This window comes from Eptesicus fuscus, chromosome 17 (genome assembly GCF_027574615.1).
Source record: "Eptesicus fuscus isolate TK198812 chromosome 17, DD_ASM_mEF_20220401, whole genome shotgun sequence".
Lineage (NCBI taxonomy): Eukaryota > Metazoa > Chordata > Mammalia > Chiroptera > Vespertilionidae > Eptesicus > Eptesicus fuscus.
Genome location: NC_072489.1, coordinates 45,618,068 through 45,644,320, shown reverse-complemented (window position 1 = coordinate 45,644,320; position 26,253 = coordinate 45,618,068). Strand labels below are relative to the sequence as shown.

The window sequence follows — 26,253 nt, the reverse complement described above, 5'->3', positions numbered from 1 at the left end:
TGTCAGGGCACATGCCCAGGTTATGGGCTCGATCCCCAGTGAGGGGCATGCAGGAGGCAGCCTATCAATGATTCTCTCCCATCATTGATGTCTCTCTCCTCCTCACTTCTCAGAAATCAATAAAAAAATTATTTTTAAAAGCTCTTCATGGAACATTAATTTCCTCTTTTCTCTGGGCTAAATCCTAGTTTCATCCAGAGGTTAACAACTCAGATCCTTTTGTGGGTCAGATGGGTGGTATTAGAGAGAGAGAGAGAGAGAAGAGAGAGAGAGAGGTGGAAGGCAGTATAGGTGACCCTGGCAAAATGCAGAGAGCACAGCTGGCAGAAATGCATTCAAATCCCAAACTGGGCTGTGGGCTGCCGGCCTGCAGCCTTTCCCACAAGCACTCTCCTCCATGCTTTATTTCGTGGTGCTTCAAGCCTCCTAAATTAGTATGTGGAGCCCCAACAGAGAACAACTTTGGTTTTGGCCATCAGAGATATGCCATTATCTGTTGCGCTGACAGTAATTTTGGTCCCATGCTAAACACTCACCAGCACACAGCATTAATACCTGCAAGGACCGATCAGTCCCCATGTCCTTGGAGAGGCCACAGAAGCCAAGCAAAGATCCCAGGAAAATGTGACTCACAGACGTCACTCTGCATTGGCGTGGGTGCCATGGCAACAGGGTATCCCATCCTGAGAAGACGGTGCAGCAGATGGCCCCTGTCATGTGGCGCCTGCAATGGCAGACCAGGCCACCTCACTGAGCAGGATTGCTTCTGTCCAACTGGCACGGAGTCACACTGGTAACTATTTACATGAGTCAAAATACACCCAGAGGCAGCAGATGGCCAGGCCAGGCTGAGACGTGGGGAGAAATGAGGCTGGTTTGGGCTGAGTCAGAGGCAAGGGCAGCAGATAGTTCCTCTGTGGGCATCGACAGTTCACAACATCATTCCCGTTGCTGACTGGTCTCTTAGCCTGGCTGGAGGCTGGGGAAAAGTTAGGCTAAGAGGATCACAGGCTGATCCCCAGACCCTGAGACAAGATGACATTGGAAAGGCCCGTCCCACGCCTAAGACACCTGCCAGCACACCAGGCCATTCTTCTGCTCTCTTTGTCACCTTCAGTGGTCCAAGCCAGCATATGACTGAGACCAGCATTCCCACAGTAAGACTAGCAGCTCCAAAACACGAGGTCTAACACCCCAACCAAAATGAGTGGCGGGATCCGGGGCTCCCATGTCTTTGTCACCTTTGTCATCTTATCACGCAGATGTCCCAGGGTTTGGTACACAACAGGCAACGGGAGGTGTTTGTTGCAATGAATTGAAAGAGTGTGTGACGCAAATCCAACAGAGTGACCTTTGCCTGGGACTGGGTTTGGGGTGTGTGTATTTTTTTTAAGACAGGATGTTGGCTATAGAACATTCTGTGAGCCATCACGAGCCCCGACAGCACTGGTAAAATTCTGACGTCTTTAGTCCAGGGTGATAACGGGTGTTTCATTTCCTGCTTTGGAATTCTTTCAGTCATGGGACCCCCGGTGTCTCCCAGGCCCACAGCCAAAATGTGAATGACAATGATACGCATGCTCACCCACGTGGGCTGCAGTTTTCGTTTGCCAAGTGGAGAATATTTGGATTTGGAGTGTTTTCTTCTTCCTTTTCCTCTCTACCTTTCCTCCCACCAGGGAGGTTGTGGAGGATGCCAGTCTATAGTGACAAATGTCAATGGTGGGTAAGCTTTAAACATCAACATCAGCATCAATAATCTGGAGGTCAAACTGGGGCCAGAGGCCAAGGAGCCAGGACGCACACGGGCTCCTAAAATGTGCACGGGGCACTGGATTTCTAGACAATCCTGAGAAGCTATGGCCTCGAGGAGTCAGACAGTGATTACCAGAAAGAATACCTGTTCTGTCTCCATGTTTATTAGGAACCTCAAAGGAAAAAAAAAACAACAACAGAGATTGATTGACCCACCCAAACAACTCCTGGTACAGTGTCACGACATGCTTGGGAATTCTGGGTGGTGAAGGGGTGGACCATGGGGCTCAGCAATTCAGCCCATAGTCAAAGGCATCGGGGTGGTTCTGAAAATAGAGATTCAAGAAGCCCAGGAAAATGTTCTTATCTATGAGAAGAGCACACACCGTGGGGTCCTGCTTCATGGCCTCTATCCAGAGCCGAAGAGCTGGGGTGTGGTTCACACAGCTGCAGGACAGGAAAGAAGTGTTAGCTCACCGGAAGAGGAAGGCATCAGGGAAAATGGCACGTGTCACTCTTTAGATACCAAAAAATGGGTTTCTTTGGGCAATGGAGTCATCTTAGTTACCTATGATCAACTGAGCTTGATCACTTACTGAAGGAAAACCTTGTTTTTGGAATACCTGTGTGTGCCTTTGAATTGTGTGAGTTGCTACTGATTCTAACAATGCAGTTAAAATACTTGTGGGCTGATCGCTCTGGGGAAATGAGGTGCCTCTGCCTCGCTGGTTACCAACAGGAAGACAACCCTCTCTCTGAAAGAGACATTCTTCTGTCATTCTCAGATCTTACGTTGGTGGGTTTGGAAAAAATAAAAACAAGTCGTTTCCAAAACACTTTAAAAAAAATAAGAGTAAAAACAGTCATCAAACTTTGAAATAATGGAGCTGATTGGGCTCCATTATTTCAAAGATCAGAAGTTTAGGTCTAGAATATCTCCAGTGACTCATTCGTGATAGTACAACCTGTTAGTGGGAAATCTGTGGTTCAATACTCTGTCCCCAGAGGAGACGGGTTTTTCATGATGTTTGTGTTGAGACAGAGTTTAAAATATCTGAGTATGTTCTATCTGATCTTCGCTCAGAGACGGCCAAAGGGGGAAGTGCAGATGACTCCTGGGTAGAGTCAAGCCTGCGCATTACAGGGGCACCCACGCAGCTCTGGATGGGCAGGACCAGATTCCCAAATGCCAGAGTCGTCCAGCACCCACCATGCAACTGGCTGGGATTAGAGCTGGTGCCGGCACTTCTCCTCCGAGCATTACGACAACAAAGCACATGTTCTGCCAGGGCTCCTGCACAGTCCTCCCCCTACCTCCACCCCCCCCCCCCCGCCCCACCGCCCCAGGCAATTTCTTCTACTTTGAACATCCCTACACTTCCATGGTGGCCATTTCATTTGTTTGTTTTAACATCAAGTATCTATTGCTTTTAAAATCAGTGCTTGTTTTGTGTGTGTGTGTGTGTGTGTGTGTGTGTGTGTGTGTGTGTGTGTGTTTAATATTCCTATCTGGGGAAGATTCCTCAGAGAACTAGATGTGAGTAAAGTGTATGGTGGGCACTGGATTTCTAGACAATCCTTAGAAGGATTATCTCAGCAGGTCCAGGAGCAGGGCCACTGAGGGAGCTGCAGACACGTCGCCAAAACCCGGTGACTAAGACTCACCAACGGCTTGTACCACTGGCCTGAGTTCGGATGGGCTGGTGAGGACAGTAGCTCTGAGGTACCACAGGGTCTTATCAGCAGAAATGTGGGGGAAGTTTGTGTCCACAGAGAGTGGCAGAAGAACACAGATGCATTTTAAACAAGGAAACAGTTTAAAACCTGATTTCATTTCACACGCATCGTGAAACTCATCCGAAGGAGGATAAATGGCACACACACCATTTCAACCACTGTTGCCCAGTCCGACCCCAGGAATTCATGACCACGTGGTCAAATGTCTTACTCAGCTATTCCATATACATCCAGCCGCTCAAACCAGGGCCAAAAGAGGTAATCAATCATGGATATACAGTCTCCACCAAAGAAGACGGTGTTCTGATAGCTAAGAATCTAAAAGTTTAAACAGAACAAAAGCAAGTTAATTTGCTGATCTGGCATAGCTATAGACACTAAATACAAATATCAAATTAGTTCCCACAGAGGGAGAACCTAGGCTTTGATTCTCCTTCTGATTTGTTAGGTAAGTGCTTCCTCCCTTTTTCTGAGGTTGCCTCCACCATATTTAGGGTAATACTCCTGGCCACACTCAGTCCCTTCCCTCCTTTGAACCCTGGAGGGAGGGTGTGGCTCCTCTGATTGGAGAATTTGGAAGGACAACCCAGGCAGAGGGAGCCCAGACCCTCTCTCTTAGCCTGGAGCAGGCTCCTCCCAGTGCTGTGCCCCTAGAGAGGGGAGGCCCTGTGTCAGGCCAGTGCAGCCCAATACTGGGATGGAGGGGGGCCACATTGGGAACCCCACTTGTTCCAGTTGTGACCCCCCATTCTCCAGGATTCACTTTATCTGTAACAAAGGGGATACTGTGTCTCCATGTGCCTTCCTCTTTTGCTTTCTTTCTTTAAAAAAAAAAAATTTATTGATTTCAGAGAGGAAGGGAGAGGGAGAGAAATAGGAACATCAATGATGAGAGAAAATCATTGATCAGCTGCCTCCTACACGCCCCCTATTGGGGATCAAGCCTGAAACCCGAGCATGTGCCCTGACCAGGAATTGAATCATGACCTCCTGGTTCATAGGTCGACACTCAACCACTGAGCTGGGCAAGAAAGAGCAGTGCTACTTAATGGACTCCTTCTAATCCCACCATTGTCTTTTTATCATATTTTCTTTTTTATTTCAGTTCTTTGAACTTCACACTTGTTGGCCACTCAACATTATTAATTTTTTACATTAAAATAAAATTTCTCTTTCCCAAATGGGACAAATAAATCCAGATAGAAAGCAGATAAACTCTTAACAGACAGCCAGAGTCAAAATAAATAAACAAATAAAAGCACTTGAAAATTTAAAAAGCAAAAGTACTTAGCAGAGATTATTTTTGGGCCAGGTTTTCCCAGAGATAAAGGTTTGGTGTCAATTACCTAGCTAATCAGATGACTTTGACCCGTTTAACTCATAATCAATTAAATTCTCCCCTGTAGTTATAGATCTAGATTCCTGTGCCCTTTATCAAGGTTTCCACACTCCTATCTTTATCAATCAGGCTTGATTTTTTATACTCTAAACCAGCTGTTGACTCTATGATGTAGTGTAGGGTTGTAGTTAAGAAGGTAAGTTCTGCTCTAGCTGGTTTTGCCCAGTGGTTAGAGTGTCAGCCTGCAGACGGAAGGGTCATGGGTTCAATTCCCAGTCAAAGGCATGTACCTCTGTTACACATTCTCCAGCTCCATAGGGACCCTTGTGGGAGGCAGCCAATCAATGTGTCTTTCTCACATTGATGTTTCTCTTTCTCTCTCTCCTCCTCCTCCTTCCTCCTCCCTCCTGGTCTTGTGCTGGGCTCCACCTCTGATTCAACATGAAACCCAGGGCAACTTATGTACCTCTTCTTCCAAGCCTCAATTTTCTCATCTGTAAAATGGCAGCAATGTTAGTGAGCTCTTGTGATGACAAAGCACAGAGACCTCAGAAGGTTACATCTACACAAAGCAAATCCTCCCCTCACAGAAAGGATCAATGGGGTCCCCACATCCTTCTCAGAGCAGAAAGCAAATCTTGTGGCCCTAAGTCTAAGTCTTCATTCTCTCCCAATATGGCATAGAGAAGCCCCCTTCCTGGTGTCCTGAAAATCTGAAAAAAAATGTGAGATGGCGTCACTTTGTTCAAAGAAACCACTAACAGGATAGTACTAAAACAGCAGCATCTGGCCAATAAAAACTCAAAACAGAGACTATTTTCAGTCATGTATAAATAAGCTCTGACGTACAGAGTAGAGAGGAACAAATTGTTCTGTTTTTATGGATTCCAGAAAGGCACAAGACTTCTTTATGTTCAGGAATAAAAATAATAATAATAATTACCCAAATTTGTATCACTGATTTTGAAACATATCCCTCCAGCTTATTACTAGCTTTCATGGCACAAGTAAGAACCCAATCTAAGCAGATCGACTCTGGAATTTCTGTGTAACTCCTGTGCTTTACAGAGCAGAGGTGCTTTGGGGAAAGTCCTTGTCAGAAGAAATCATATGCAGACATTTAACGGAACCCATGATGGGTCCTTTGGTAAAGTGACAAGATATTTTGAAAACGAATAACTGCTTAGTAATTGATATTTATTTAGTATGTGTTTCTGAAGCTTTTCATTTACTTAAAGTAGGAGTATATGCCATTAAATATATATGATCTTATAGCTATGATCAACCTGCACATAAGCTCTCACAAAGTAATTCAAGTCTTAACGAGGTACTTTGTATAGTAAAGTCAAAATGAGCATACAGATGAAATGGGTGAGGCATCAACAATCTTCTGGCAGCTTCTACCCCATCCCCAAAATACATATGCACATTCCTTTGCACTTTTCTTAAATCCAAGCGTGACTTGGGACCACTCACATCAAGACCCTTAGAGTTCTTGCCTCCGCTGCCTCAGACAGACATTTCTCCACCAGATTTCTCACAGGGCAAATCTAAAAACCCCAACAGAATATCTGACTTCCTGTAAACTTGCACAACATGCCAGCTCCTTTACAGACACACCCCAGTGATGTAGGAGAACATACTGGCCAGCCCTCCTCAGAGATTTATTGAAGTCTTAGGACCCTCAATAGGAGAGCTCCCTTCTATGCAAACCTGATAATTTCCAAACATGTGAAATAACTTTTCCCCTTAGAATCACAGAACATCAGCACCGGAAGGGCCACTGGAAGTCATCTGGTATGACTCCCCTCCCCCCACCATCATTTTGCCATTTTTTAAGACCAGGCTCATTACATACAAGATTAGAGCTGCAGTGTAAAAGAAGTGTACAATAAAATATTAACTATGAAAAATAATAAGAGGCTAAGATCTGGGAAAATAAAAGAACAGAAGGTCAAAACAAGGAAGGAAAGTGGTATCAAGATATCAAGCCAGGAGTCCTGCAGAGATCCTTAAAGCTTTGAATTGGACTTGGGTTTCCTGGCAACAGAAATGGAGAGGAAAACATACTGGCAAGCTGAGTCTTGTCTCTCACGTGGAAGCACAAGAGACTCTCACTGTCAGGGTAGGAAACGGACCCAGGGAGGTAAAGGGACCCTCTGGTTGGTGCCAGAGCTAAGACAGAAACACCATTCTCCTAATTCTCAGACTAGAGTCGATCCTTGTATCATTCTACTTCAAATGTAGGAGGACTCTACTCACAGATGATTCCAGTCTTTTGTGAACTCTTTGCTTGTTCTTTAAGAATCAGCAAAAGGCTTAAAATCAGCATATTCTGAAAGCCTCTCCTGCTCTGCAGCCGAGGATTGGCCCAGCTCCGCTTCCCAGGAGAACTGCCCCCTCAATCCTGCTCTTTCTCCCCACTCTGAGTCAGGGGCTCTGCAGGGAGGGGACACAACCAACATACTCATCATGGTTGCAGAGCTTACCAGAATTCTCTCCTTCCTGTTCCAGTCCATTGATAAGGTCTTCAGGCAACTTCACTCAAATAGTTCTTCTGTGTTCTCAGTTTAAACTAGTGCCTTGCTTACAGCCAATGAACTCCTCTGACAACTTTTAGGATAGTCAGCGGAAAACCTAACGGGCAGTCTTAATTTCCAGTGTCTTATCTTTCCTAAGTGTTTTGTCATCAGAAACAGAATAGGAAGCTGCTGATGCTATACCTGGACCCACTTAGCCGTGGTCATATTAATATCCAGCGTCATTTTTAAAAACTCTATTTTGAGTTCTTTCTGTTTCCTGCCTGCCACATCGAATGATGTTGGCCATTTATTGAATCGCTTCTCTCACAGTGGAATCCCTCACTTTCAGAGCTATTGTCCTTGGCATCACCAAGCAAGGCAAAATGGCCCGCTTAGAGGAGACATTGTTCTTCCAAGGCCCCAGGCATCCCTCACGAGGCCACACTGGGAAGGAAACTGAGGCTCTGGCTTCTAGCCCTTCTAACACATCTTCAATTCAGGCTTAAGAAATGAGGTATTTTGGGGATAACCATTTGATGTTCTCAAACAATAGAAAATCTATTTTTTAAAAATATATTTTATTGATTTTTTACAGAGAGGAAGGGAGAGGGATAGAGAGCCAGAAACATCGATGAGAGAGAAACATCGACCAGCTGCCTCCTGCACACCCCCCACCGGGGATGCGCCCGCAACCAAGGTACATGCCCCTGACCGGAATCGAACCCGGGACACCTCAGTCCGCAGACCGACGCTCCATCCACTGAACCAAACCGGTCTCGGCAGAAAATCTATTTTTTTAAACTTTCTGTTCTCCAGTTCAATGAAAAATGGCTACAGAGGGTGGTCCCCCTTGCTTTTGAAGGATGTGGTAAGAGATGCAGCGTGGGCATGCAAATGAAGAGCAAGGGACCACTTAGTTTGAGGGAACACTATTTCCACTCCCTGAAGGTGAAAAGCCTGGAAGGAAGGTCCCCTCATCTTCGGCGAGGACCTCTCGGGCTCCCCCAGGGGGATGGAAAGGAGGTTAGCGCTGGAGCACAAGTGGAAGGAAGAAGCGCGCGGGGCTCCCCCTTGTGGCCATCGATGGTGAGGCGCACTGACTGTGGCACCAGCAGGAGATTCACAGGGAGGAAGAAATCTTATCTGTAAGGTTTTTGTGTACAAACAAGGTCACAAAGAGAAGAGAATCCGAGACTTCCTCAAACCAGGCATTCTAAAAAGCTTCAGTCTACAGCCCTGGACTCCTGGATTCAGCTTCCGTAATTGCTGCCCTGCACCCCCAGCCTCTAATGAGGATGACGTTGGATATTAATATGACCATGGCCAAGTGGGTCCAGGTACAGCATGGTGGCTCACAGTGGGGGTGCTGATGTCCTTGCTGGAGGAGGAAAAAGGAGTTTTTCTTGGTGGAAATAGTTCTTTTTAAAAATATTTTTATTGATTTCATAGAGGGAGGGAGAGAGAGGGAGAAAGATATAGAAACATCAATGATGAGAGAGAATCATTGATCAGCTGCCTCTTGCACACCCCTACTGGGGATGGAGCCCACAACCTGGGCATGTGCCCTTGACCAGAATCGAACCCAGGACCCTTCAGCCCGCAGGCTGACGCTCTATCCACTGAGCCAAACTAGCCAGGGCTGGAAATAGTTCTTAAGAAGCAGAACCTCTGCTCCTTCCCTCCCCCCTACACACACACACCCAAAAGACACAAAGCTGCTTGCCAACAAACCAGCAATTCAGACCCTAATCCAAAAGCAACCAGAGGTAAAGTACTCAACTCCAGAGCAGAAGTCTTTTGAGTTCATAAAAGATAAGGGGAGATTCTCAAGATTTCGATACACAGCTGAAGTTGAGCTAATAACAATGAACCAATTAATTCCCTGTAAATTCCCCAAACCAAGGGTGCAGAACAGAGTATATTTAAAATCATGTGTCCTCTACAAAGAAACCTTAGAAGTAGTGTCTGGTAGAACATGCCCCATCTTGCTGCTCATCACTATGAAGATTCAGAAGGCATCTTGCCAACATTTGGGGATTAAAGGACCACCCTGAAAATTCTATCCTGGAATCCTTTTTGAATGGGCTTAATTCTTTTGCCAAAATTTATTTGTAAGATAATAAGGGGGTTGGAGCTAGCAAAGCAATGCTTGGCAAGTCAAACATCTTTAAAGTGATGGATGGTGGATGAAAAGATAAATGAATATTGATCGAAACTCTGCAGCGAGGGGGGAGAAGAACCTCCTGTGTATGAAAACAGTGGAAGAAATCACAACAGAAAAGATTATGGCACAATATTTTTTAATGTTATATTTCTATGCATACAGAAAAAGATAAGCCAAATTAAAAGTTATAACAAAAGAAAACAAAAATGTCTTCAAAACAAGCAAATATCTTTTACCTATGAGAAACTCTTTCAAAGGAACTTTCACAAATCAGCAAGGAAAACCAGTAAGCCCTTGATAGACAAGCTGGCTAACAGACCATTTTCACACAAAAAGAACACTAAGAGACGGCATGCTTTGGGGGAAATATCTCACTTCGCTAGCAATCAAAGAAATACTCATTATATCAACAGTGAGAAACGGCTCTTTCTCTTCAAAACTGGCACATATCTTTTTACATGAAGTTTCCCAATAGTGAAAAGGGGATAGAGCAAAGGGCATTTTCTTATACTGCTCTTTGGGGAGGATGTAGCATCCTATAGCTCCAGCCTGTAAAGTGTTCATGCCCTTTGATCTGGTAATGCCATTCCTGGAAATCCGACCTAAGCACATATTCTAAAATAGAGAAAGCACAGGTTAAGATGACGAGTAGCTGAACTTATCAAAGTCAGGCAGGAAGACTAAGTCTATGAAAGCAGAAGGTGTCAGGGTGACCAGGTTAACGACCCTACATCGCTTCCTCCATTGGATCTAACCAGGAGAGGGGCCCCTTTTTTGTACCTCTTCAAGGTTGCAGAATTCCTCACGAAGGGCTAGCTTCAGATCACAGCATTCTTTCCCGCATCTCAATGCTACCAGACACTCCTTGGTCAAATGTGGTACCTAATCAGAGGACACAGGTTTCTTAGTGGAGAAATCGGAGGGAACTCCACGCTTCTGCTCTGCCTAAAAGCACAGCCAAAGCTTTGTCCCTCCAGCTTCACAGGCCAACACCCACATCCCAGCTCCTCAATAGGAGTATCACTCTGAGGGGTGTCTGTGGTTCCAGCAATCCCATTTGTCATGGCTCCCTGGTAAAACAAGGTGCTTTGAAAAAGTGTTCTCAAGTGCTTCTTTCTTGATCAGCTATTTCCATGCTGTACAATCTTAGGCAGGCCCTTAACCTCTCTAAGCCTCAGTGTTCTTATCTAAAAAATGGGTACAATAATAGTACCCACCTGGTACAAGGGCAGTTGTAAGGGTTGCATGAGTTAACCTTTATAAAGGGAGTTAGCATAGTGCTTGGCACATCATACATGCTCAATATATGTCAGTTGTTTTTATTACATTTCAAAGAGAACCATCTTAACGTTTCTCCACTCCCCCCCCTCCCGCCCCCGTTATCAGCAGGTACCCCCTTTTATCTCCACATTTCTGGACAGTTGGCACTCCTGCTCTGAAAAAAGAGCAGTTCCCTTCCGTGCATTAATGTCTTTATCCCCCAATATTTTTTAACCTGAAACCTTAATATTCCCTGTAAAGCATCACCAGTTTTCAGCACTTTCAATAGTCCTATCTTAAGTCACACAGTCAAAACTTTGCCATAATCATACCTCTGGAGACTGCTAGTTCCCATGGAAGGCACCTATCAGTGAAGCCTTTAACCTTTAATATCAGAGGCAATAGCTCTACTATAATCGCATACCAGTTATTCTCCTAAGGCACACGCAGTATCAGAACAAAACAATTTCACCGATGATTGGGCTTTAAACATGAATTGAATTTTGGGAAAGACATACAAAGTAAAAGAGAGTGCCATTGGCTTTTTAAAAAATTCAACATACCTTATAGAATAGCTCCAATAGCATCTTTTGGCGAGCTCGCTCGTAAGGGTCATATGGATACAGCTTCCTTCCCGGGTAAGCATCATCCAGGTACTCACAAGCGATCACCGATTCGTAGATCAGCTGACACCTGCTATTTTCCAGGACAGGAATTTGGCCAAAAGGGTGCTTTGTATAGTACCAGTCAGGCTTGTTTCTCAGGTTAATGTTGATAACTTCATGGCTTAAAAAGCAAAGGGAAAAACAAGACAACAAAAATGAGAGGCTCGCACAGGCAGACACTCATCTCCAAAGCAGAAGGAAAGCCAGGGCGCTCCAGATTTTCAACACCCGCCCGGTGCCTGCTGGGCACTGACCTTCCACCTCTCACCTGATGCCTTTGGCCAGGAGGACCAAGCGCGTCCTGTGCGCAAAGGGACAGAACCTCATGCTGTAGATTCGGATCAGGCCCTCTGGGACCGGCCCCGGGGGGACACTTCCTGCGGAGCGGGTGAGGGGGACCAGGAGGTGGATTAGGCCACTGGGGAGAGGGGCTCGGTCTCCTCCCCGTGACCGCAAGAGGGCTGTGCACACTCTCCTCCTCTTCCGGAGTCCCCCAGACTGGACACTTTTGCACGTGGCTTTTGTGCAGAGCAACCCGTCCAGTCCCTTCCCCACCGCGCTGGTCTGGGGGCCAAGGCCCAGCGTCTCCATCCCGCGGACCCAGAGGACTCACCTTTCCCCAAGCTCCTGCTCGCATCCTCACCCATGGTTGTCGTGCGTCTGCTCAGCGGCCAACGCTCCAAGCTTCGGCTTCGGGGCTCGCCGCCGCCGCCGCAGCCGCAGGCTTCGGCGCGCCGCCCCTGCAGCCCAAAGTCAAGGTTTAAGGGACTGGGCTCTGGTGGGGCAGCGGGGACGCGATCTGGGACACAGCTAGGTAGGATAACAACCTGGAGAGACTTCGCCCGAGACTTGGAAGCCCAAGCAGGAGTGTGGGCAAAACAAAACAAACGAAAACCCCGAAAAGGACCCCCTGCTTTGAACACGTGGGTCCAGCCTTCGGTGGGGTCCCTTCTCCACACTGAGAATCCGTCAAGAATGAGCATTTAAACGCCAGCATGTATTTCAAGGGAGTTTAACAAACATCAACCCGGGTAACACTAAGGTTTTCTTGCCCATTCTAAGCCCTCCCTCCTGCATCTCTAAGACAATAGGCCACATTCGCTGTATGAGCACAAAAAATAAAGGCAAGCTTTTTCATAATATAGCAGATGAGAAGAAGAACTTGTTAGTATGAAGTTCTTGCACGCCCTGTGAGAGTATCTCCTTACATTTTGTGCCCTCACCGGCCTCACTCTAGTTCCCGCCCTATCTGTGAGATTGTACCCAAGCTATGAAAAAACTGGTAATGAATTTGAAACAAGATGCCTAGGGGCAAAGAAAAATTGGTGAGCTCTCCCCATCCCCCAGCATAAATCTTAGAGAAGACCCTTTATAATGGCTAAGGACACATTGTCAACAGCCCAGCAATACAGGGGTCACCTGGATCGCTCTTCCATCTACATGAAATCAAGGAGGTAGCTGGCCTTTGTTCTGACCCTAAGAAGCTCGGTGATCCTGAAATTCAGCAGATGGAAAGACAACTTATTTGATTGTACAGGATTGAGCTGAAATAGGAATTACTCATCAATGCATTTTAGAGGGTTGACAAGAAGGAAAGAAAAGCATTCTGTGCCTCACTCATTCTGATTAAATGGTTTCCATGGATTACCTTATTTGATTACCACAACTACTCAGTTGGGCAACTATTATGATTCCTATTTTACAAAATAGAAAATATCCTCAGGAAAATGAAATTATTTGTCCAAAGTGACCAGCTAGTAGAGTTGAAGAACTTTAAAAGTCCAGAGCCTGACTCATTGTCTTGGCCTCTAAAGCTGCTAACAGCGTGGAGAGGAAAGGATATACTAGGAAGTCCTGGAAAAGATCTAACACGTAATTGCTGCTCAACAATTGTTAGCTGAATCTAAATATCCTTTATTAAATGACAGAACCTAATTATGTAGCTCATGATTGGACACCTTTTGTCCTTTGGAATTCCAATCTATCCAGAAATTCTTGGTTATAATAGTGTTAACATTTTCCCCTACTAAATAGGAATCTTTGAAAGTCTTTGGAATAGTGACTCAACAACATTTTTTTGTTGGGTCATGCAGAGTGATTTCATGTGAGACATGACATGTTGCTGTGGATTTATAAGTTTGGGGAATGGCAAAAATGTCCTAATCCATTTTCTCTTAAAAGAAATTTCATGTGTGTCAGCAAGAAGTCTGGCATTGGAAAAGATATTGGATCACTTGCCGTGCTGCCAATTTTGCATTTTGGAAGATAGAGTAACAGGAAAACTACTATTCTATAACTAATTTAATCAATAAAGACAAACGGAGTGGTGAATAGTTTACATCAGGGTTTACTCTTGGTGAATTTCATATAATTTTCACAAGTCATAAATTATGATTCTTCTCTTGATTTTTTCAACCATTTAAAAATGTAAAAACCATCCTTAGTTCTTATGCTTTACAAGACCCAGCAGTGGGCTGGATTTGGCTCTCTGGCCTGAGTTTGCCCATCCTGGAGGAAACTGGCAATGAATGAATTTTTAAGGGCCAAACTGGGGGTTCCGTTTGCAAAGTAAAAGGTTCCACTTTTCCACTATGCTAGAGAGAACCTATTTCCAAGATTCCCCCTACCCTTGTCACCTTTTAAAGGAAACCAACTCTGAGAGTTGGTAAATGCTGTTTCTTCAAAGTATATCTGTGTGTGGGAAGTCACATTCTAAAATGCAAGTCTATTTGGTGTAGTTAGAGGAGAATACCAGTAGACAAAGTAATGAAAACAATTCTTCCTCTGAAGGGAAGGAAAAAAATGTCAAGGTTCTCCATTGGCACTTACACTCAAACCCTGGCTTTGGCACATAATTATACAAGCTCTCTTTCCCCTTTGACCGTCATCCTTCTCATCTGTGAAATGAGAAAGAGACAGTACCTTCTTGATGGGTTTTGAATATTTTGAATGAAATCATACAGATGATCCTCAGTATAGTAAGTGCTCAAAATTAATGACTCATAGTAGTGAATAAGAACACATTTTTAAGAGCATAGTGCATTCCAATCTTGTATCCATAAAGATGAAATGCACTGCTATTCAGCTTTGCCAAGCATATTAGAATTAGAACTCAACACTGAATATTTATTTCACCAGTTACCAGTTAAATGGCAGTTGAATGGGTTGAATGCTGCAGGCTACATTTCAGTAATGTGGTTTTTAATCTTACCACTGAACACTATGGTTTCCCTGGAAAGAGTTTAATTATGACCTTTGAGCTTATCCCTACTTCCCTTTAAAAACCCAATAGGCACTTCTTTGAAATCCTCTTTGCAAACTGTCCTTCTGTGTAATTATATCATGTTTACACCTCTATTATACGGACTCGTTCAAGCAAGAAACAAATGGTAACAAGGCCATATTAAACCTACTCCAAATTGGTTTCCAGGTCCCTGAAATATAATCGGGCCTATTTGAAAATGTGGGGATCTTCAGTCATGGGTAATAGTAACTTAAGCCTTCCAGGAAAAGAATGCCACCACAGACATAGTTTACTCTATTTAATTGAATCTCTGTTTTGAGAATAGAAGTGGAGTTTGCATTTTCAGGTTTTCCAAAAAAAAAAAAAAAAAAAATGTTTTTTCTCATACCTATCTCGGATAGTGGCAAAACCTGGAGGACATTCCTCTTAATACTTCAGAAGCCTAATTTACATGAAAGATTACTGGGTGTTCAGATCTTGTTCACCGAGCTTGAAGAATGAGATAAGGGGGGGGGGAGGGGGACCCAAACCAGCTCTATTTTCAAATAGACTTGTTTGAAATAGAATCAGGACTTGTTTCCAGAATTGACCACAAACCCCTTATCCCTTCCAATGCAACCCTGGCCAGACCCACGCACCCACCCGTTTGGAGGTGACAGGAGAGACGCCTCCAGAAACCTGCCCGCCCGCGGGGAAGGGAACCGGAAGTAAGACGGTGGGGCCCGCCCCCCGGAGTGAGATCCTACCCGCCTACTGGCCCCGGCGCCCAGAGCTCCAGCCAAACCCTCGAGTCCTGCAGAAGCGCTGCGGCCGGGCAGCGCCGAGCCGAGCCAATGGGAGGCTGCGCTACGGGCTCCTGGGAACCGAAGTCCTGATTGCCCACGGGTGTCTGTGACCGGGTCGTGGCTCTCTGTGGCACTTCAGTGCCCGGGTCTGCATCCGACGGAAGTCCGCCCGCAGCCGACCAGGGCCCAGCGTGTGGGGCAGGCCGATGGGGACAGAGATGGGTCTCCCCGAGCTTGGGCGTTGGCGGCCGAAGGCCCTTTGTGAAGTCAACCTTTATCAGCTGCCTCGCAGGGTGCGGGGCCCCCAGATCGCTTGCATCACAATAGGGTGGGAGGGAGCGCTCATTTCAAATGTGGCCCACCCGGCCCACCCCCAGCAGTGAGCCCTCGAAGACTGCTAAGTGCTCTTCCGTTTAAGTACAGGAAACCAGACTGTATGGGGGCTGCCAGTCAACAGCCCCTTAATCCTGACAGTAAGAACAGGGTGCTGGGTGTGTCCTCCAGATACTTCTGCCAGCATCTTAAGGTCTCGTTTAACCTCGGGACCTCAGTTGAATGATCTATAGAGTGAAGTGATGCTCTCCAACCTACCTTCTTCTCCTGGAGGTGATGTGATGATAAACATTAGTGAGAAGACCAATGGGACTATGGAAGCGTATGGAAGATGGCATTACTATTTCTGAATGGGGATATTACCTATTACTCATTCAGCCTTCCATACCGCATTAAGGGATTTTACATGTTGAATGGGTTGTACAACATTATCTCTATGTTGTACACCTGAACTGGGATTTGGTAGGAAGGAGTTGAAGAGGATAGAGGTTGGTATTGGAGGTCAAATAGGAGGCCACCTTAGTCACCTGACTTTGAGGTGATGCAGGTCTGGTCATGGGTGTGAAATTCAGTTGATGATGGAAAAAATGAGGAATTGAAAATTCTCAATTCAGAACCTCGAAGACAAACTTGAAAGGGCATCTCTCTTGAAATGGCAACAGGGTATCCAAGTGGAAATGTTCTATGGGCGGTTAGAAACCTAGATTGAAGTCTAGATCTCAGTAGAGAGGATGACTTAGAGGTTTTCAGCGCAGACTGATAGAAACCTTAGTGTCATTTGAGCATCCGGAGCAGGAAACGTGTTTACATTTCTGTAGGAAGGCTTTAAGGAAACCCCACCCCTGGGCCATGATGTCAACTCAAAGAAGGCGATCCAAAGAAACATGAGAGCACTTGTCAAGATAAAAGCATGTTTTTATTCCTATTAGTGAAGGAAAGTATCAGATATATTTTCACTGTTGACTCCTGCCCCCATCAGAGCCCGTAGTCACAGGCCTCCAAGCTGTTCTGCAAGTAGAGATTTAAGAAACCTTGAAAGGTCTTCACGTCAGTGAGGAGGGCTGACACTGTGGGATCTTTCCGCATGGCTGCCACCCAGAGCTTAAGTTTTGGAGTGTGGTCTATACACCTGTGGGAGATGGGAAGAATGAAGGTGTGAGCTAGATGAAAGAAGAAGGCATTGCAAAGTCTGTATGTCATCATTAGCACTCTGCAGTTTCACTTTGTTCTCCTCTCACCTTTTAAAGTAGTTCTTTAAGAAGAGTTCTTTAAAATGTGCATAATCACAGAATAAGGCATGCCTCCTTTTGTTGAGCTTCTCAGATGTTGTGTTTTTTACAAACTGAAGGTTTGTGGCAACAAACCTGCATTGAGCAAGTCTATTGGCGCAATTCTCCCAAGAGCATTTGTCCGACTCCGTGTCTCGATGCCACGTTTTGGTAATTCTTAGGATATTTAAAACTTTTGCCATTATTTTTATATTTGTTGTGGAGATCTGTGATCACTGATCTTTGATGTTACTAGGGCAAGACCCTCCACTATACACATATATAGAGAGTAACCCTGAATAACTCTAAGCTCTAAGAGGGAGTAAGCTAAAGTGGCTGCCAAACTTCAAAATATGGAGCTTGCAAACTAGTATGGAATCTTACTGGTAACTGGGAGGTAGCATTGGTCATATAATCCTGCATGACAGCCTTACAAAAATGTACACCCTTATGGATTTAAAAAATTTTTTCAATTACAGTTGACATTCAATATTATATTAGTTTCAGATGTATAGTATAATGGTTAGACATTTATATAACATACAAAGTGATCCCCCAATAAGCCTAGTACCCATCTTACATCATACCTAGGTATTACAACATTTCTGACTATATTTCCTATGCTGTATTTTACATCCCTGTGACTATTTTGTAAATGCCAATTGTACTCCTTAATACCTTCACCTTTTTTACTTAGCTCCTCCTCCCCAAACCTTCCTTATGGATTTTTATTAAGGAGAGAAGGAGTAAATTATTTTTAAGACATTTTACCACATGTCACAGAACCCCTGCCTACTCCCCCTGATGAGAAGCAGTGGTGCATGTAGGTATATGACATGCACAAGTCTTCCTCCTATCTGCCTTTTCCCATTCATAAAAGTTGTATAAAATATTTTTGTTCAGAAAAAGGTCAACATACACTATTCAAATTATCATTATCCTAAATTATGCACAAAATAGTCAAATGTCTTACTCATTTAACTCCAGTGCTTCCAGCCGTTCAAACCAGGGCCAGATGAGGTAATCAATCATAGAAAGTGAATTGCCACCAAAGAAGGTTGTCTTCTTATTGGTCAGAACCTGAACATTAAACAGCATAAGAGTACTTCTTATTTGGATATCTAGTAAGATTCATCATCAGAGATGATGCAGGTGAGTTAAGTAGAGCGGTGAGACCAGCAGCTTTTACCCTGGCATATCCAAGTTCACTTTTTGTCTATTTGATCAGTTTAAGCTTTACTATTTGTTAGTTTGAGATTAAACAAAACAATCAACAAAATAAACTGGAAAATGGAAAAAAACAAAATAAGCAACAGAGTGCAAGATCTTCATAATACAACACAGGACTGGTATTCAGAGTATAGAAAGAACTCTTGGGAATCAAGAAAAAAGACAAACCACCTATTTAAAAAATTGGAAAAGACTTACACGTCACAATGAAAGGATGTCCAAATGGACAATAACCATTTGAAATGGTAGTCAACTACATTAGTTATCAGGGAAATGCAAATTAGAACCAAAATGTAATACCACTATACATCCATCAGAATGGCTAAAATGAACAAGACAAAGTTAGCTAAGGTGATAGGAATGTAAATTGGTACAACCATGTTTTAATAGTATCTACTAAAGCTGAGTGCATGCATACTTTTAACCCAGTCATTCTACTTGGAAATGTGAACATATATTCACCAAAGAATGTTCACTGCAGCACTAATTGTAATAGCCCCAAAATGGAAATGTTTTCTGCTCACAAGGAGTAAAAAGGATCTTTTAAAAAACAGCCATATGCTGGAACTACAAAAAGTAGGAATGACCTACACACAACATAGATGAATTTCACAAACCTAATACTGTATGAAATAAGCCAGAACCAAAAAAGTACATATTATATGAGTCCATTTATATAACAAAAAATAGCGAAAATGAATATTCTGTGTTTTGCTATGGGGGCTGGTTCTATGGCTATGTCCCCTATGTAAAAATTCATCAAGCTGGATTCTTATGTTTTGGGTACTTCTTTGCATATAATTCTTCAATAAGACAATTTACTTAAAATATGCTGGGAATAACTAGTTTAACAATTAACTATTAAATAAAATTATTTGAAAACCAAGCATAAGCAATGTATTCGAAATTCAAGAAGGTGAATTGATATTATGGTTTTGTCAAAGGGGGGAATTCAGAATATTATTTGATAAATCAACATCAAATCAACTTAACCCTTTATAAAACTTCTACAGTTTTTTTCAGGGCCTGTATAACAGTCTGCATTGTAAACTGATGGTTTAAATCTCCCTGAAGTATTTGGAATGTCTGAAAGCCAAGAGGAAGACTCAATGTAAAGGCCCAAAATGGCAGCTCTCCCCCAAAGGAGGTAAAACACATCTGGCTTTGCCAAGTGTCTGTATGATTCATGGCAAACTCTTTGTGGTGGGAAATGTTTATTATATAAAACTAAGTAAAACAACACAGAATGGTATCTATGCTCTGGTTACATTTATGTTAATTTTTTTTTTTAATCTATGGACAGAGACTGGAAGCAGCATGGGAAAAAAAGAAAACAGGTGACACATTATAGAAATATTGGTGAGTTTTCTTTTTTCTATGTTATTTTAACATCAATGCAACAAAACATTTTAAAAGCCCATGACAAAATATGTTTAGGTGTTTTGGTTTATATCTTAAATACACAGCTTATGTCAATCTGTTATCAACTAAAATTTCTTATTTGTTATTATTACTAATTGCTATAAAGTGATCTGGGGAATGAGGATATGAAGAAAAGAGAGTAGAAAGAAGTGGGAAGGTGTAGTGTATCATTTACTCTGATAAAAGCCAAGAGACACGATTGATTACCTCCTCAAGCTTGCTGAATTCTTGGCGAAATTCTTCTTTCAGGCCAGAGCAGTCTTCCTTATCTTTGCTTCTCGTAAACCTTCCTACCAAAGGTGGCACCTAGGCAGAGAATAATGGCCTAGTTTATTGGTGGGAGACTAAGTATACCAGCCTCACATAAAAACACGATAGAACCCAGTGTCAGAGTGTTCTAGAAACTTCAAGGGTACACCCATTCCTGTGTTCACAGAGGTCGTATACTGATCTTAAAAACAGTTTTGTGGCCAGAGATGCTATATTAAACAGGATTTTGTAAGTTGCAAATAACAGAACGCACTTTGGCAAGTTTGAGCCAAAAACATCTGTAACAGACACTGAGTGTCTCATTGAATTGCTGGGAGGCTGAACAAACAGGCTCGGAACTCAGCTGGAACATTCCAAAATCATGCCCAAACTGGCCTGCGGAAAGCACCCACTGTGACCTGTGAGCTGAAACTAGAAGTTGCAGTTTGTGCCGCTGCCAGCAGCGACTCTGGGATAGCCAATGCCACTAGCACCAAAGCCGTTTCTGCTCTGGAATGTAATCTCGCAACCAGCATGGCTCCTGAAATCCAGAAGCTCTGCTACCAGCCACTCTCACCAGCAGCACCAGTGCCTCGACCCAACCCATTTCCTCACACTGATCATTTCTGAATTGAACTCCACCATGTGTGTATCTGACAAGGGAGAGCCTTCATCCCAGGCCTTGTCCCCAGCTGCAAAGGGAGCTTGAGAAAGAGAATCTTTCTGATTTCTACCTTGGGGAGGACATGAGAAGACTGTTCAAAGGGGACTGACTACCTGAAGACCTGACAGGTGTAATGTCACACGCTTTAAGGCTTGTGGTGGAGGTGTTTGTGTGTTTTAGTCCTTCAGTCTTTGGTATCATCTCATTGCAAAAGACAGAAGTCTACTCATCCCAGTTTAAGTAAACAGGCACTCATAAACATACAGGAGACTCCCCTGAAATCCCATCCATGTCAGTACAATTTGCCCTCATTGGAGCTGAAGGTTTGCAGGCAGCCCTTCCATCCACATTTCCTGCCTGGTCTTTCCTCTTATCCTTAAATATCTGTTCCACATTATTTTCCTCATACAGTTCCCTTTGCAGTGTTTTTAATTTCCACTTCCCCCAAAATGTATTTTTTATGTGGTCTTGGTTTGTCAAGTCTCTCTCTCTCTCTCTCTCTCTCTCTCTCTCTCTCTCTCTCTCTCTTCTCTCTCTCTCTAATTCCCCACTTTGACTGTCTGTCTCAGTTCCAATTTTCTAAGAGAGAAAATTATTGGGCTGGGGGTGCAGGTGGGGCCATTTCTGGTTTGCTGAGCTGTGGCCAGGATGGTGGGGTCATATGGTACCTCGGATCACCTCTTTCCTGAATGTGAGTAGGAAAGTAATAGTGGGCATCTCCAGCTTTTAGCTCATTTTCTTTCTAAACAGTATGATGATTCTCTTGTTACTGTTGTTGTTTTTTATTCTGCAACATCTTTCTTGCAAATGCCCTAACCCCTGTCCATCATCTTTGACAGCAGCCATCTCTACTATTCATCCTGCTAAGCCAGACAACTCCCTCCCCCATCTCCATTGGCTTCCCTTTGCACTGTGTCCTTAAGCAATATGTCTTCCCTATACGTCCCATTTTCACAGTATTTCTTTAACCATTTCATTCTCTAGAGAAGATATTTCTGTGCATGCTGATATACATTGACAAGGTAACAGGATTATAGAGACATAATCTGACGTTGCTATTCTTGCTGTCTACTATTGGTCATGTCTTAGTGAATACTAACTGCTTGAACTAATCTACAATATTGATAGTAATTAAGATACAGTTCTTCTACAGGACTGCCATTTACTCAGTCAGCTGAGAGTTACTGCCAGCACAAGCTCACTGCTAGACACTGGCTAGAACAAGAACTAACACTGAGATTTACCATGTGTCGGACTCTGCTCTCCTTGTTTTAGATTAACTGATTTTATCTATAAGGAGGACATAATTACACTCATTCAACAAATAATGACCTGAGACACAGAGGTAAAGCAATAAGTAACTTAGCAAGTTAAACAACTTGGAAGGGGCAGAATTGATCACAAACCTGCAGTGAGTCAACAGTAATGGGAACACTGCCCTCACCCTCAAGGAGCTCACACCCTGGTACAACTCACAGGCTTAAGGCAGGCAGTCAGCAACAGGGAAATGTTAGTACTTGTGGGAACAGAGAACTGGGCACTCACACGGTCTGGACAAGCTTCTGGAAGGCAGTGGTATCTGAGCAGATGCATGAAAGAGGATTTGGAGAAAACCAGGCAAAGTGAGAAGGGGGAAGGGTCTTCCAGCAAGAGTTGATAAGGTGGTGAGTTTGGGAAACTGAAACATTCAGTATGGCTGGAATATAGTGTGTCAGAAGAGGGATAACTTTGTAGAGGTAAACAGGAACTGATCAAGAAAGGGCTTGCAAAGAGTATAATCCTGTTTCGTTTTCCTTTCCCAGATTACTGAACCATACATGACCACTGATATAGTTTAAAAAACAAAGGTTTTTCAAATAGGAACTGAAATTTCTTATATACACACCTTAGAAAATAACTCAAAGACCATCTTTTGACACGCTTTCTCATAGGGGTCAGCTGGCAACAACTTCTTCTCTGGATATGCTTCATCCAGGTACTCACAAGTGATGGCAGATTCGCAGATCAGTTGACCCTGGTTGTTTTCCAGAACTGGCACCAGACCAGCGGGATTCTTCTTAAAGAACCACTCAGGCTTATTTTTCAGGTTGATGTTGATGACTTCATGCCTGAAAGACACATAGAAGACCAGGAAGAGAACGAAACATGTTTGTACTTCAGAAAATCCTCACTGGTCCTACCATCCACTTAGCTGATCAGACCCCAAATTTAGGAGTCCACTCAGCCTTGATTCCTTTCCTCTTGCCCCCCTTCCTCACGTCAAATGGTCAGCTAGACCTCCAAATCATATTGACTTTATTCAATCATAGCTTTATCACTGCTATGTCTTCCAAAACATCATCTGCCACCTGGACCTCTACAACAGTCCCCCACCAGCCTCTAAGCTTCCACTGTGGCCTCCCTACTCTCCATTCTGCACACATGGCCAGGTGAAGCGTTGACAAAACTAGATCAGGTCACTCTCCTGCTTACAACCTTCCGACTGCTACTCAGTACAAAGAGGATAAACCCTAAATGCTTTCTGTGACATGCAGGGCACATGTGATCTGGTCCCTGCTTACTTGTCACACCTGTTTCCCACGACTTTCCCTTGGTCATTTTGATCTGGCCCCATCGGCCTTTCTTATATTCCTTGAATTTGCCAAACATGTTCCCATCTTAGAGCATTTGCACTTACTGGCCCTCTGCCTTCTCTGCCTGTCTTCCCAGTCAAACACCAAATGTGCAGAGAGGCCCTCCCTGACCACCCATTCTGAAGCTGCTGAGAGCCTCCATTACATGATCATCTTGTTTTACTTTCTTTATTAAACTGATATGTATCTGAAATTACTTTGGTCATTTATTTACCCATTATGCCAGTTATCTAGAATGTAAGCTCCATGAAAGCAAGGATCTTATATGTCTTGTTCATATTAATATATACATACACCAACATCTTTTTGTTGTTGTTAATCCTCACCTGAGAATATTTTTCCATTGATTTTTTTTTTTTTTAGACAAAGTTGAAGGGAGGTGGAGAGACAGAGAGAGAAACATTGATGTGAGAGAGCCATATCGATTGGTTGTCCCCTGCACATGCCCCAATCAGGGCCTGGGGCAAGCCTGCAACCGAGGTCTGTACCCTTGACCAGCATTGAACCTGGGACCCTTCAGTCCTTGGGCTGATGTTCTATCTTCTGAGCCAAACCAACTAGGGTTACACCAACACCTTTGTAGAACAGCACTCAGTTTAAGGGTTTAAATATGGAATCACCCATGGAAACAAAGGAATATCCAGATGAAACACGTCTGTGTGTGCATTAAAAGGTTCATGTGCTGAGATAACATTGGACACTCAGATATGAGCCACTGCAAGAAAAATAAGGCCCTTTGCCAAGGAATTATCAACACTTCTGAAATTGTATACTATAAAAACAAAAGGTAGATCCTAGGCTTTTGTAATAAAGAAGGTTCTCAGAACACACGGATTAGGTGGTAACCTGGCATCATGAATCAACAAGTCACAAGTTGGGAGATGCACCTTTTAAAGAAAACCATGCTTTGTTAGGTTATACCATGTTGTAAGAATCTAGTACCTCTCTGATGAGTCTCCTGGGACTCAGAACTGACCCATGAATGTAGCAGGCCTCTGTTGTTTGCACTATCTGGCAGCTGTCACCACTCTTCACACCCCCGCCCCATACACACACTATTACACTAAAATCATTTCAATTTTATTTTGGAAAATGCCCAGTAAGTAAGGTAGGGTTGTTTTCAACCTGGAGTTACAGAAGGGCACATAACCCAGGATTTGGTGCCCCGAATCCAGCTGCATCTTGCTCTTGGACTTTTCAATTATATGAGTACGATATATGCCTTTTTCCGTCCAATTTGAATTAGAGTTCTCTTACTTGCAATAAAAGAATTCTGATTAATACGGAAAATATTATAGTATTTTGATAAAATACAGTGTTTTGGATAAATGTTGGATATTTTGCTATGTGTTCAAAATCAATTTCATTCAAATAAGATGCCAATCTTAGTGAAGTGAGGGCTAATCCATGAATAATTTTGGTGGGTTTTTTTCCTTTAGAATGCATCTTATATTTCTTTTAGGGAAAGGAATTGCTGCCTAATCCTCCCCCCTACAAGACTAAAATCTATAATAATAAAAGTGTAATGTGCTAATTAGACTGGACGACCTTCCGGAGGAAGCCAGGGCTTCGAGGGAAGCCCAGGTCCGGGTGCCAGGGGGAGGCCTACTCTTGCACGAATTTCGTGCATCGGGCCTCTAGTTCATTAATAAATCTTAAGCACATACATGGAAAATTTCTTAAGAATGGGGGCTACGTTTTAAACTTCCACATCATAGGTACCTATTGTCTGTTCCACAGATTCCAAAGGTCATTGGAAGGGGGTAGTTCCAATGGATATCTGGTGTTAATAGAGAAAAGTAAAACGAATCTGCATAATTCCTGTGGCTAACTCCCTATGTCAGGAACCAGGTCAGTTCCAAAGAGGCTTCGCAAAAGATCCAACCTACAGGAATCTGTACAGTACAGTTAACTGTGCACCCTGCCAGGAGAGTGAAGGTCTGAACTCTGTACTGGGGCTCATTATCAACTATTTAGTAAGGAACGATATACTCAGAATAACAGCCAACAGTATCAGATAGGCTGGACATGAATGGAGAAGTCTGGTGAAAGTGCAAGGGCAACTGACCAGGAATCGGGGATCTACCAGAACTAAAAGAGCCGCCGCCTGTCACCCCCTTAACCGGAGCCCATCTTTCTAATCCATAAAGTGGTTAGGTTCATCTAAATGGAGTGTCCTAGACAGCTGGATCTATGGCATTTCCGCCTCCCCAGGGAGAGGGCCCATACCTTGCCATGCCCTCCCCAAAAGGCCGAGAATACTCATTTCATTTGCAGTAAAGGAAGCCCCAGGGGCCCTATCCGAGATTCCCACCCCCGCCGCCCGCAGCCCGCAGCCCGCAGCCCCTCCCGGCCTCCGCTGGGTTCTCACCGGATTCCCTTGGCCTTCAGGACGAGGCGCGTCCTCTGGGCGAACGGGCAGAACCTCATGCTATAGACGCGGATCAGGCCCTCGGGGACCGGCCCTGGGGGCGCGCTCCCTGCCGGGGACAAGCGGAGGCAGTTACACGGCTTGGAAAGCTGCCGGGACCCCCAGCCCCCCGCCGCCCCTGGGGCCCGACCCATCCCCTCCCGGAGGAGACCCTGCGGGAGAGTTCGGCTCCGGATCAGCCGCACCGGGACCCGCATCGGGGGTCGCCAAGATCACCGCCTCTCGCGGCGGCCAGGCCTCACCCTTCTCCAGGCTCTTGGCTGACCCTGCGGACATCGTGGCGCAGCGCAGGCTGAGCTCGAGCCCTGGGTTTGCAGGCGATTCAGGAAGTACAGGCCGCTCCCTCCCTCCTCGTCTCCCTTGCTCTCTCCGCTAAGTGCGAACTGGGGGCGGGCTGCCAGCTCCGCCGGCGCGGCGCTTCCGGAGCGAACCCACGCGCAGCGAGCGCGCCGGGCCCCTTCCCACCCTCTGCCAGGGGGACAGCGCCGCTGCCCCGCGCCTTCAGGGGAATCGCCGCCCAGACGCCCACCCTTGGCGCCCCACCCAGGGCTG

At 44.5% G+C, this 26,253-nt stretch overlaps 3 protein-coding genes and 1 long non-coding RNA gene across 12 annotated transcripts in view; 2 read left to right on the top strand and 2 right to left on the bottom strand.

Moving 5' to 3' along the window:
* ITPRIP (inositol 1,4,5-trisphosphate receptor interacting protein) overlaps positions 1–22,651 on the top strand; it is a 51,193-nt gene extending 28,542 nt beyond the window's left edge. Inside the window, exons 1-4 of one of the 6 annotated variants that reach the window (XR_008558780.1) lie at positions 15,839–15,944; positions 19,326–19,449; positions 19,606–19,661; positions 22,569–22,651. The gene's annotated coding sequence lies outside the window, so the exon portion shown is untranslated. Of the gene's footprint in view, positions 1–15,838; positions 16,078–18,137; positions 18,225–19,315; positions 19,450–19,605; positions 19,662–22,568 lie in introns of those variants that run through there. The other 5 variants (XR_008558778.1, XR_008558777.1, XR_003618564.2 and 2 more) reach the window with 5 other exon arrangements.
* Positions 1,900–15,716, bottom strand: GSTO2 (glutathione S-transferase omega 2). Its single transcript, XM_008144279.3, has 7 exons — positions 15,433–15,716; positions 12,056–12,182; positions 11,711–11,819; positions 11,341–11,563; positions 10,298–10,399; positions 3,704–3,810; positions 1,900–2,202 (listed from the first exon to the last, which is right to left on the bottom strand). The coding sequence occupies exons 2-7, from the start codon at positions 12,087–12,089 to the stop codon at positions 2,043–2,045; spliced, it is 735 nt and encodes a 244-aa protein (XP_008142501.2). The 5' UTR covers positions 12,090–12,182; positions 15,433–15,716; the 3' UTR covers positions 1,900–2,042.
* GSTO1 (glutathione S-transferase omega 1) lies at positions 16,699–26,253 on the bottom strand. Of its 4 annotated transcripts, none has more exons than XM_054729119.1 (7): positions 26,231–26,253; positions 25,642–25,750; positions 22,523–22,745; positions 19,932–20,030; positions 18,046–18,152; positions 17,043–17,168; positions 16,699–16,933 (listed from the first exon to the last, which is right to left on the bottom strand). In XM_054729119.1, the coding sequence occupies exons 2-7, from the start codon at positions 25,698–25,700 to the stop codon at positions 16,780–16,782; spliced, it is 768 nt and encodes a 255-aa protein (XP_054585094.1). In that variant the 5' UTR covers positions 25,701–25,750; positions 26,231–26,253; the 3' UTR covers positions 16,699–16,779. The 4 variants fall into 4 exon arrangements, with proteins under 4 accessions (XP_054585094.1, XP_054585093.1, XP_054585095.1 ...); XM_054729118.1 differs by lacking the exon at positions 26,231–26,253 and adding an exon at positions 25,944–26,224; XM_054729120.1 differs by lacking the exon at positions 26,231–26,253 and adding an exon at positions 25,944–26,224 and having other exon boundaries at positions 25,642–25,701.
* Positions 22,706–23,463, top strand: LOC129152048 (uncharacterized). The gene is made up of 2 exons (XR_008558782.1): positions 22,706–22,784; positions 23,347–23,463. It is a non-coding gene; the product is annotated as an uncharacterized LOC129152048 (long non-coding RNA).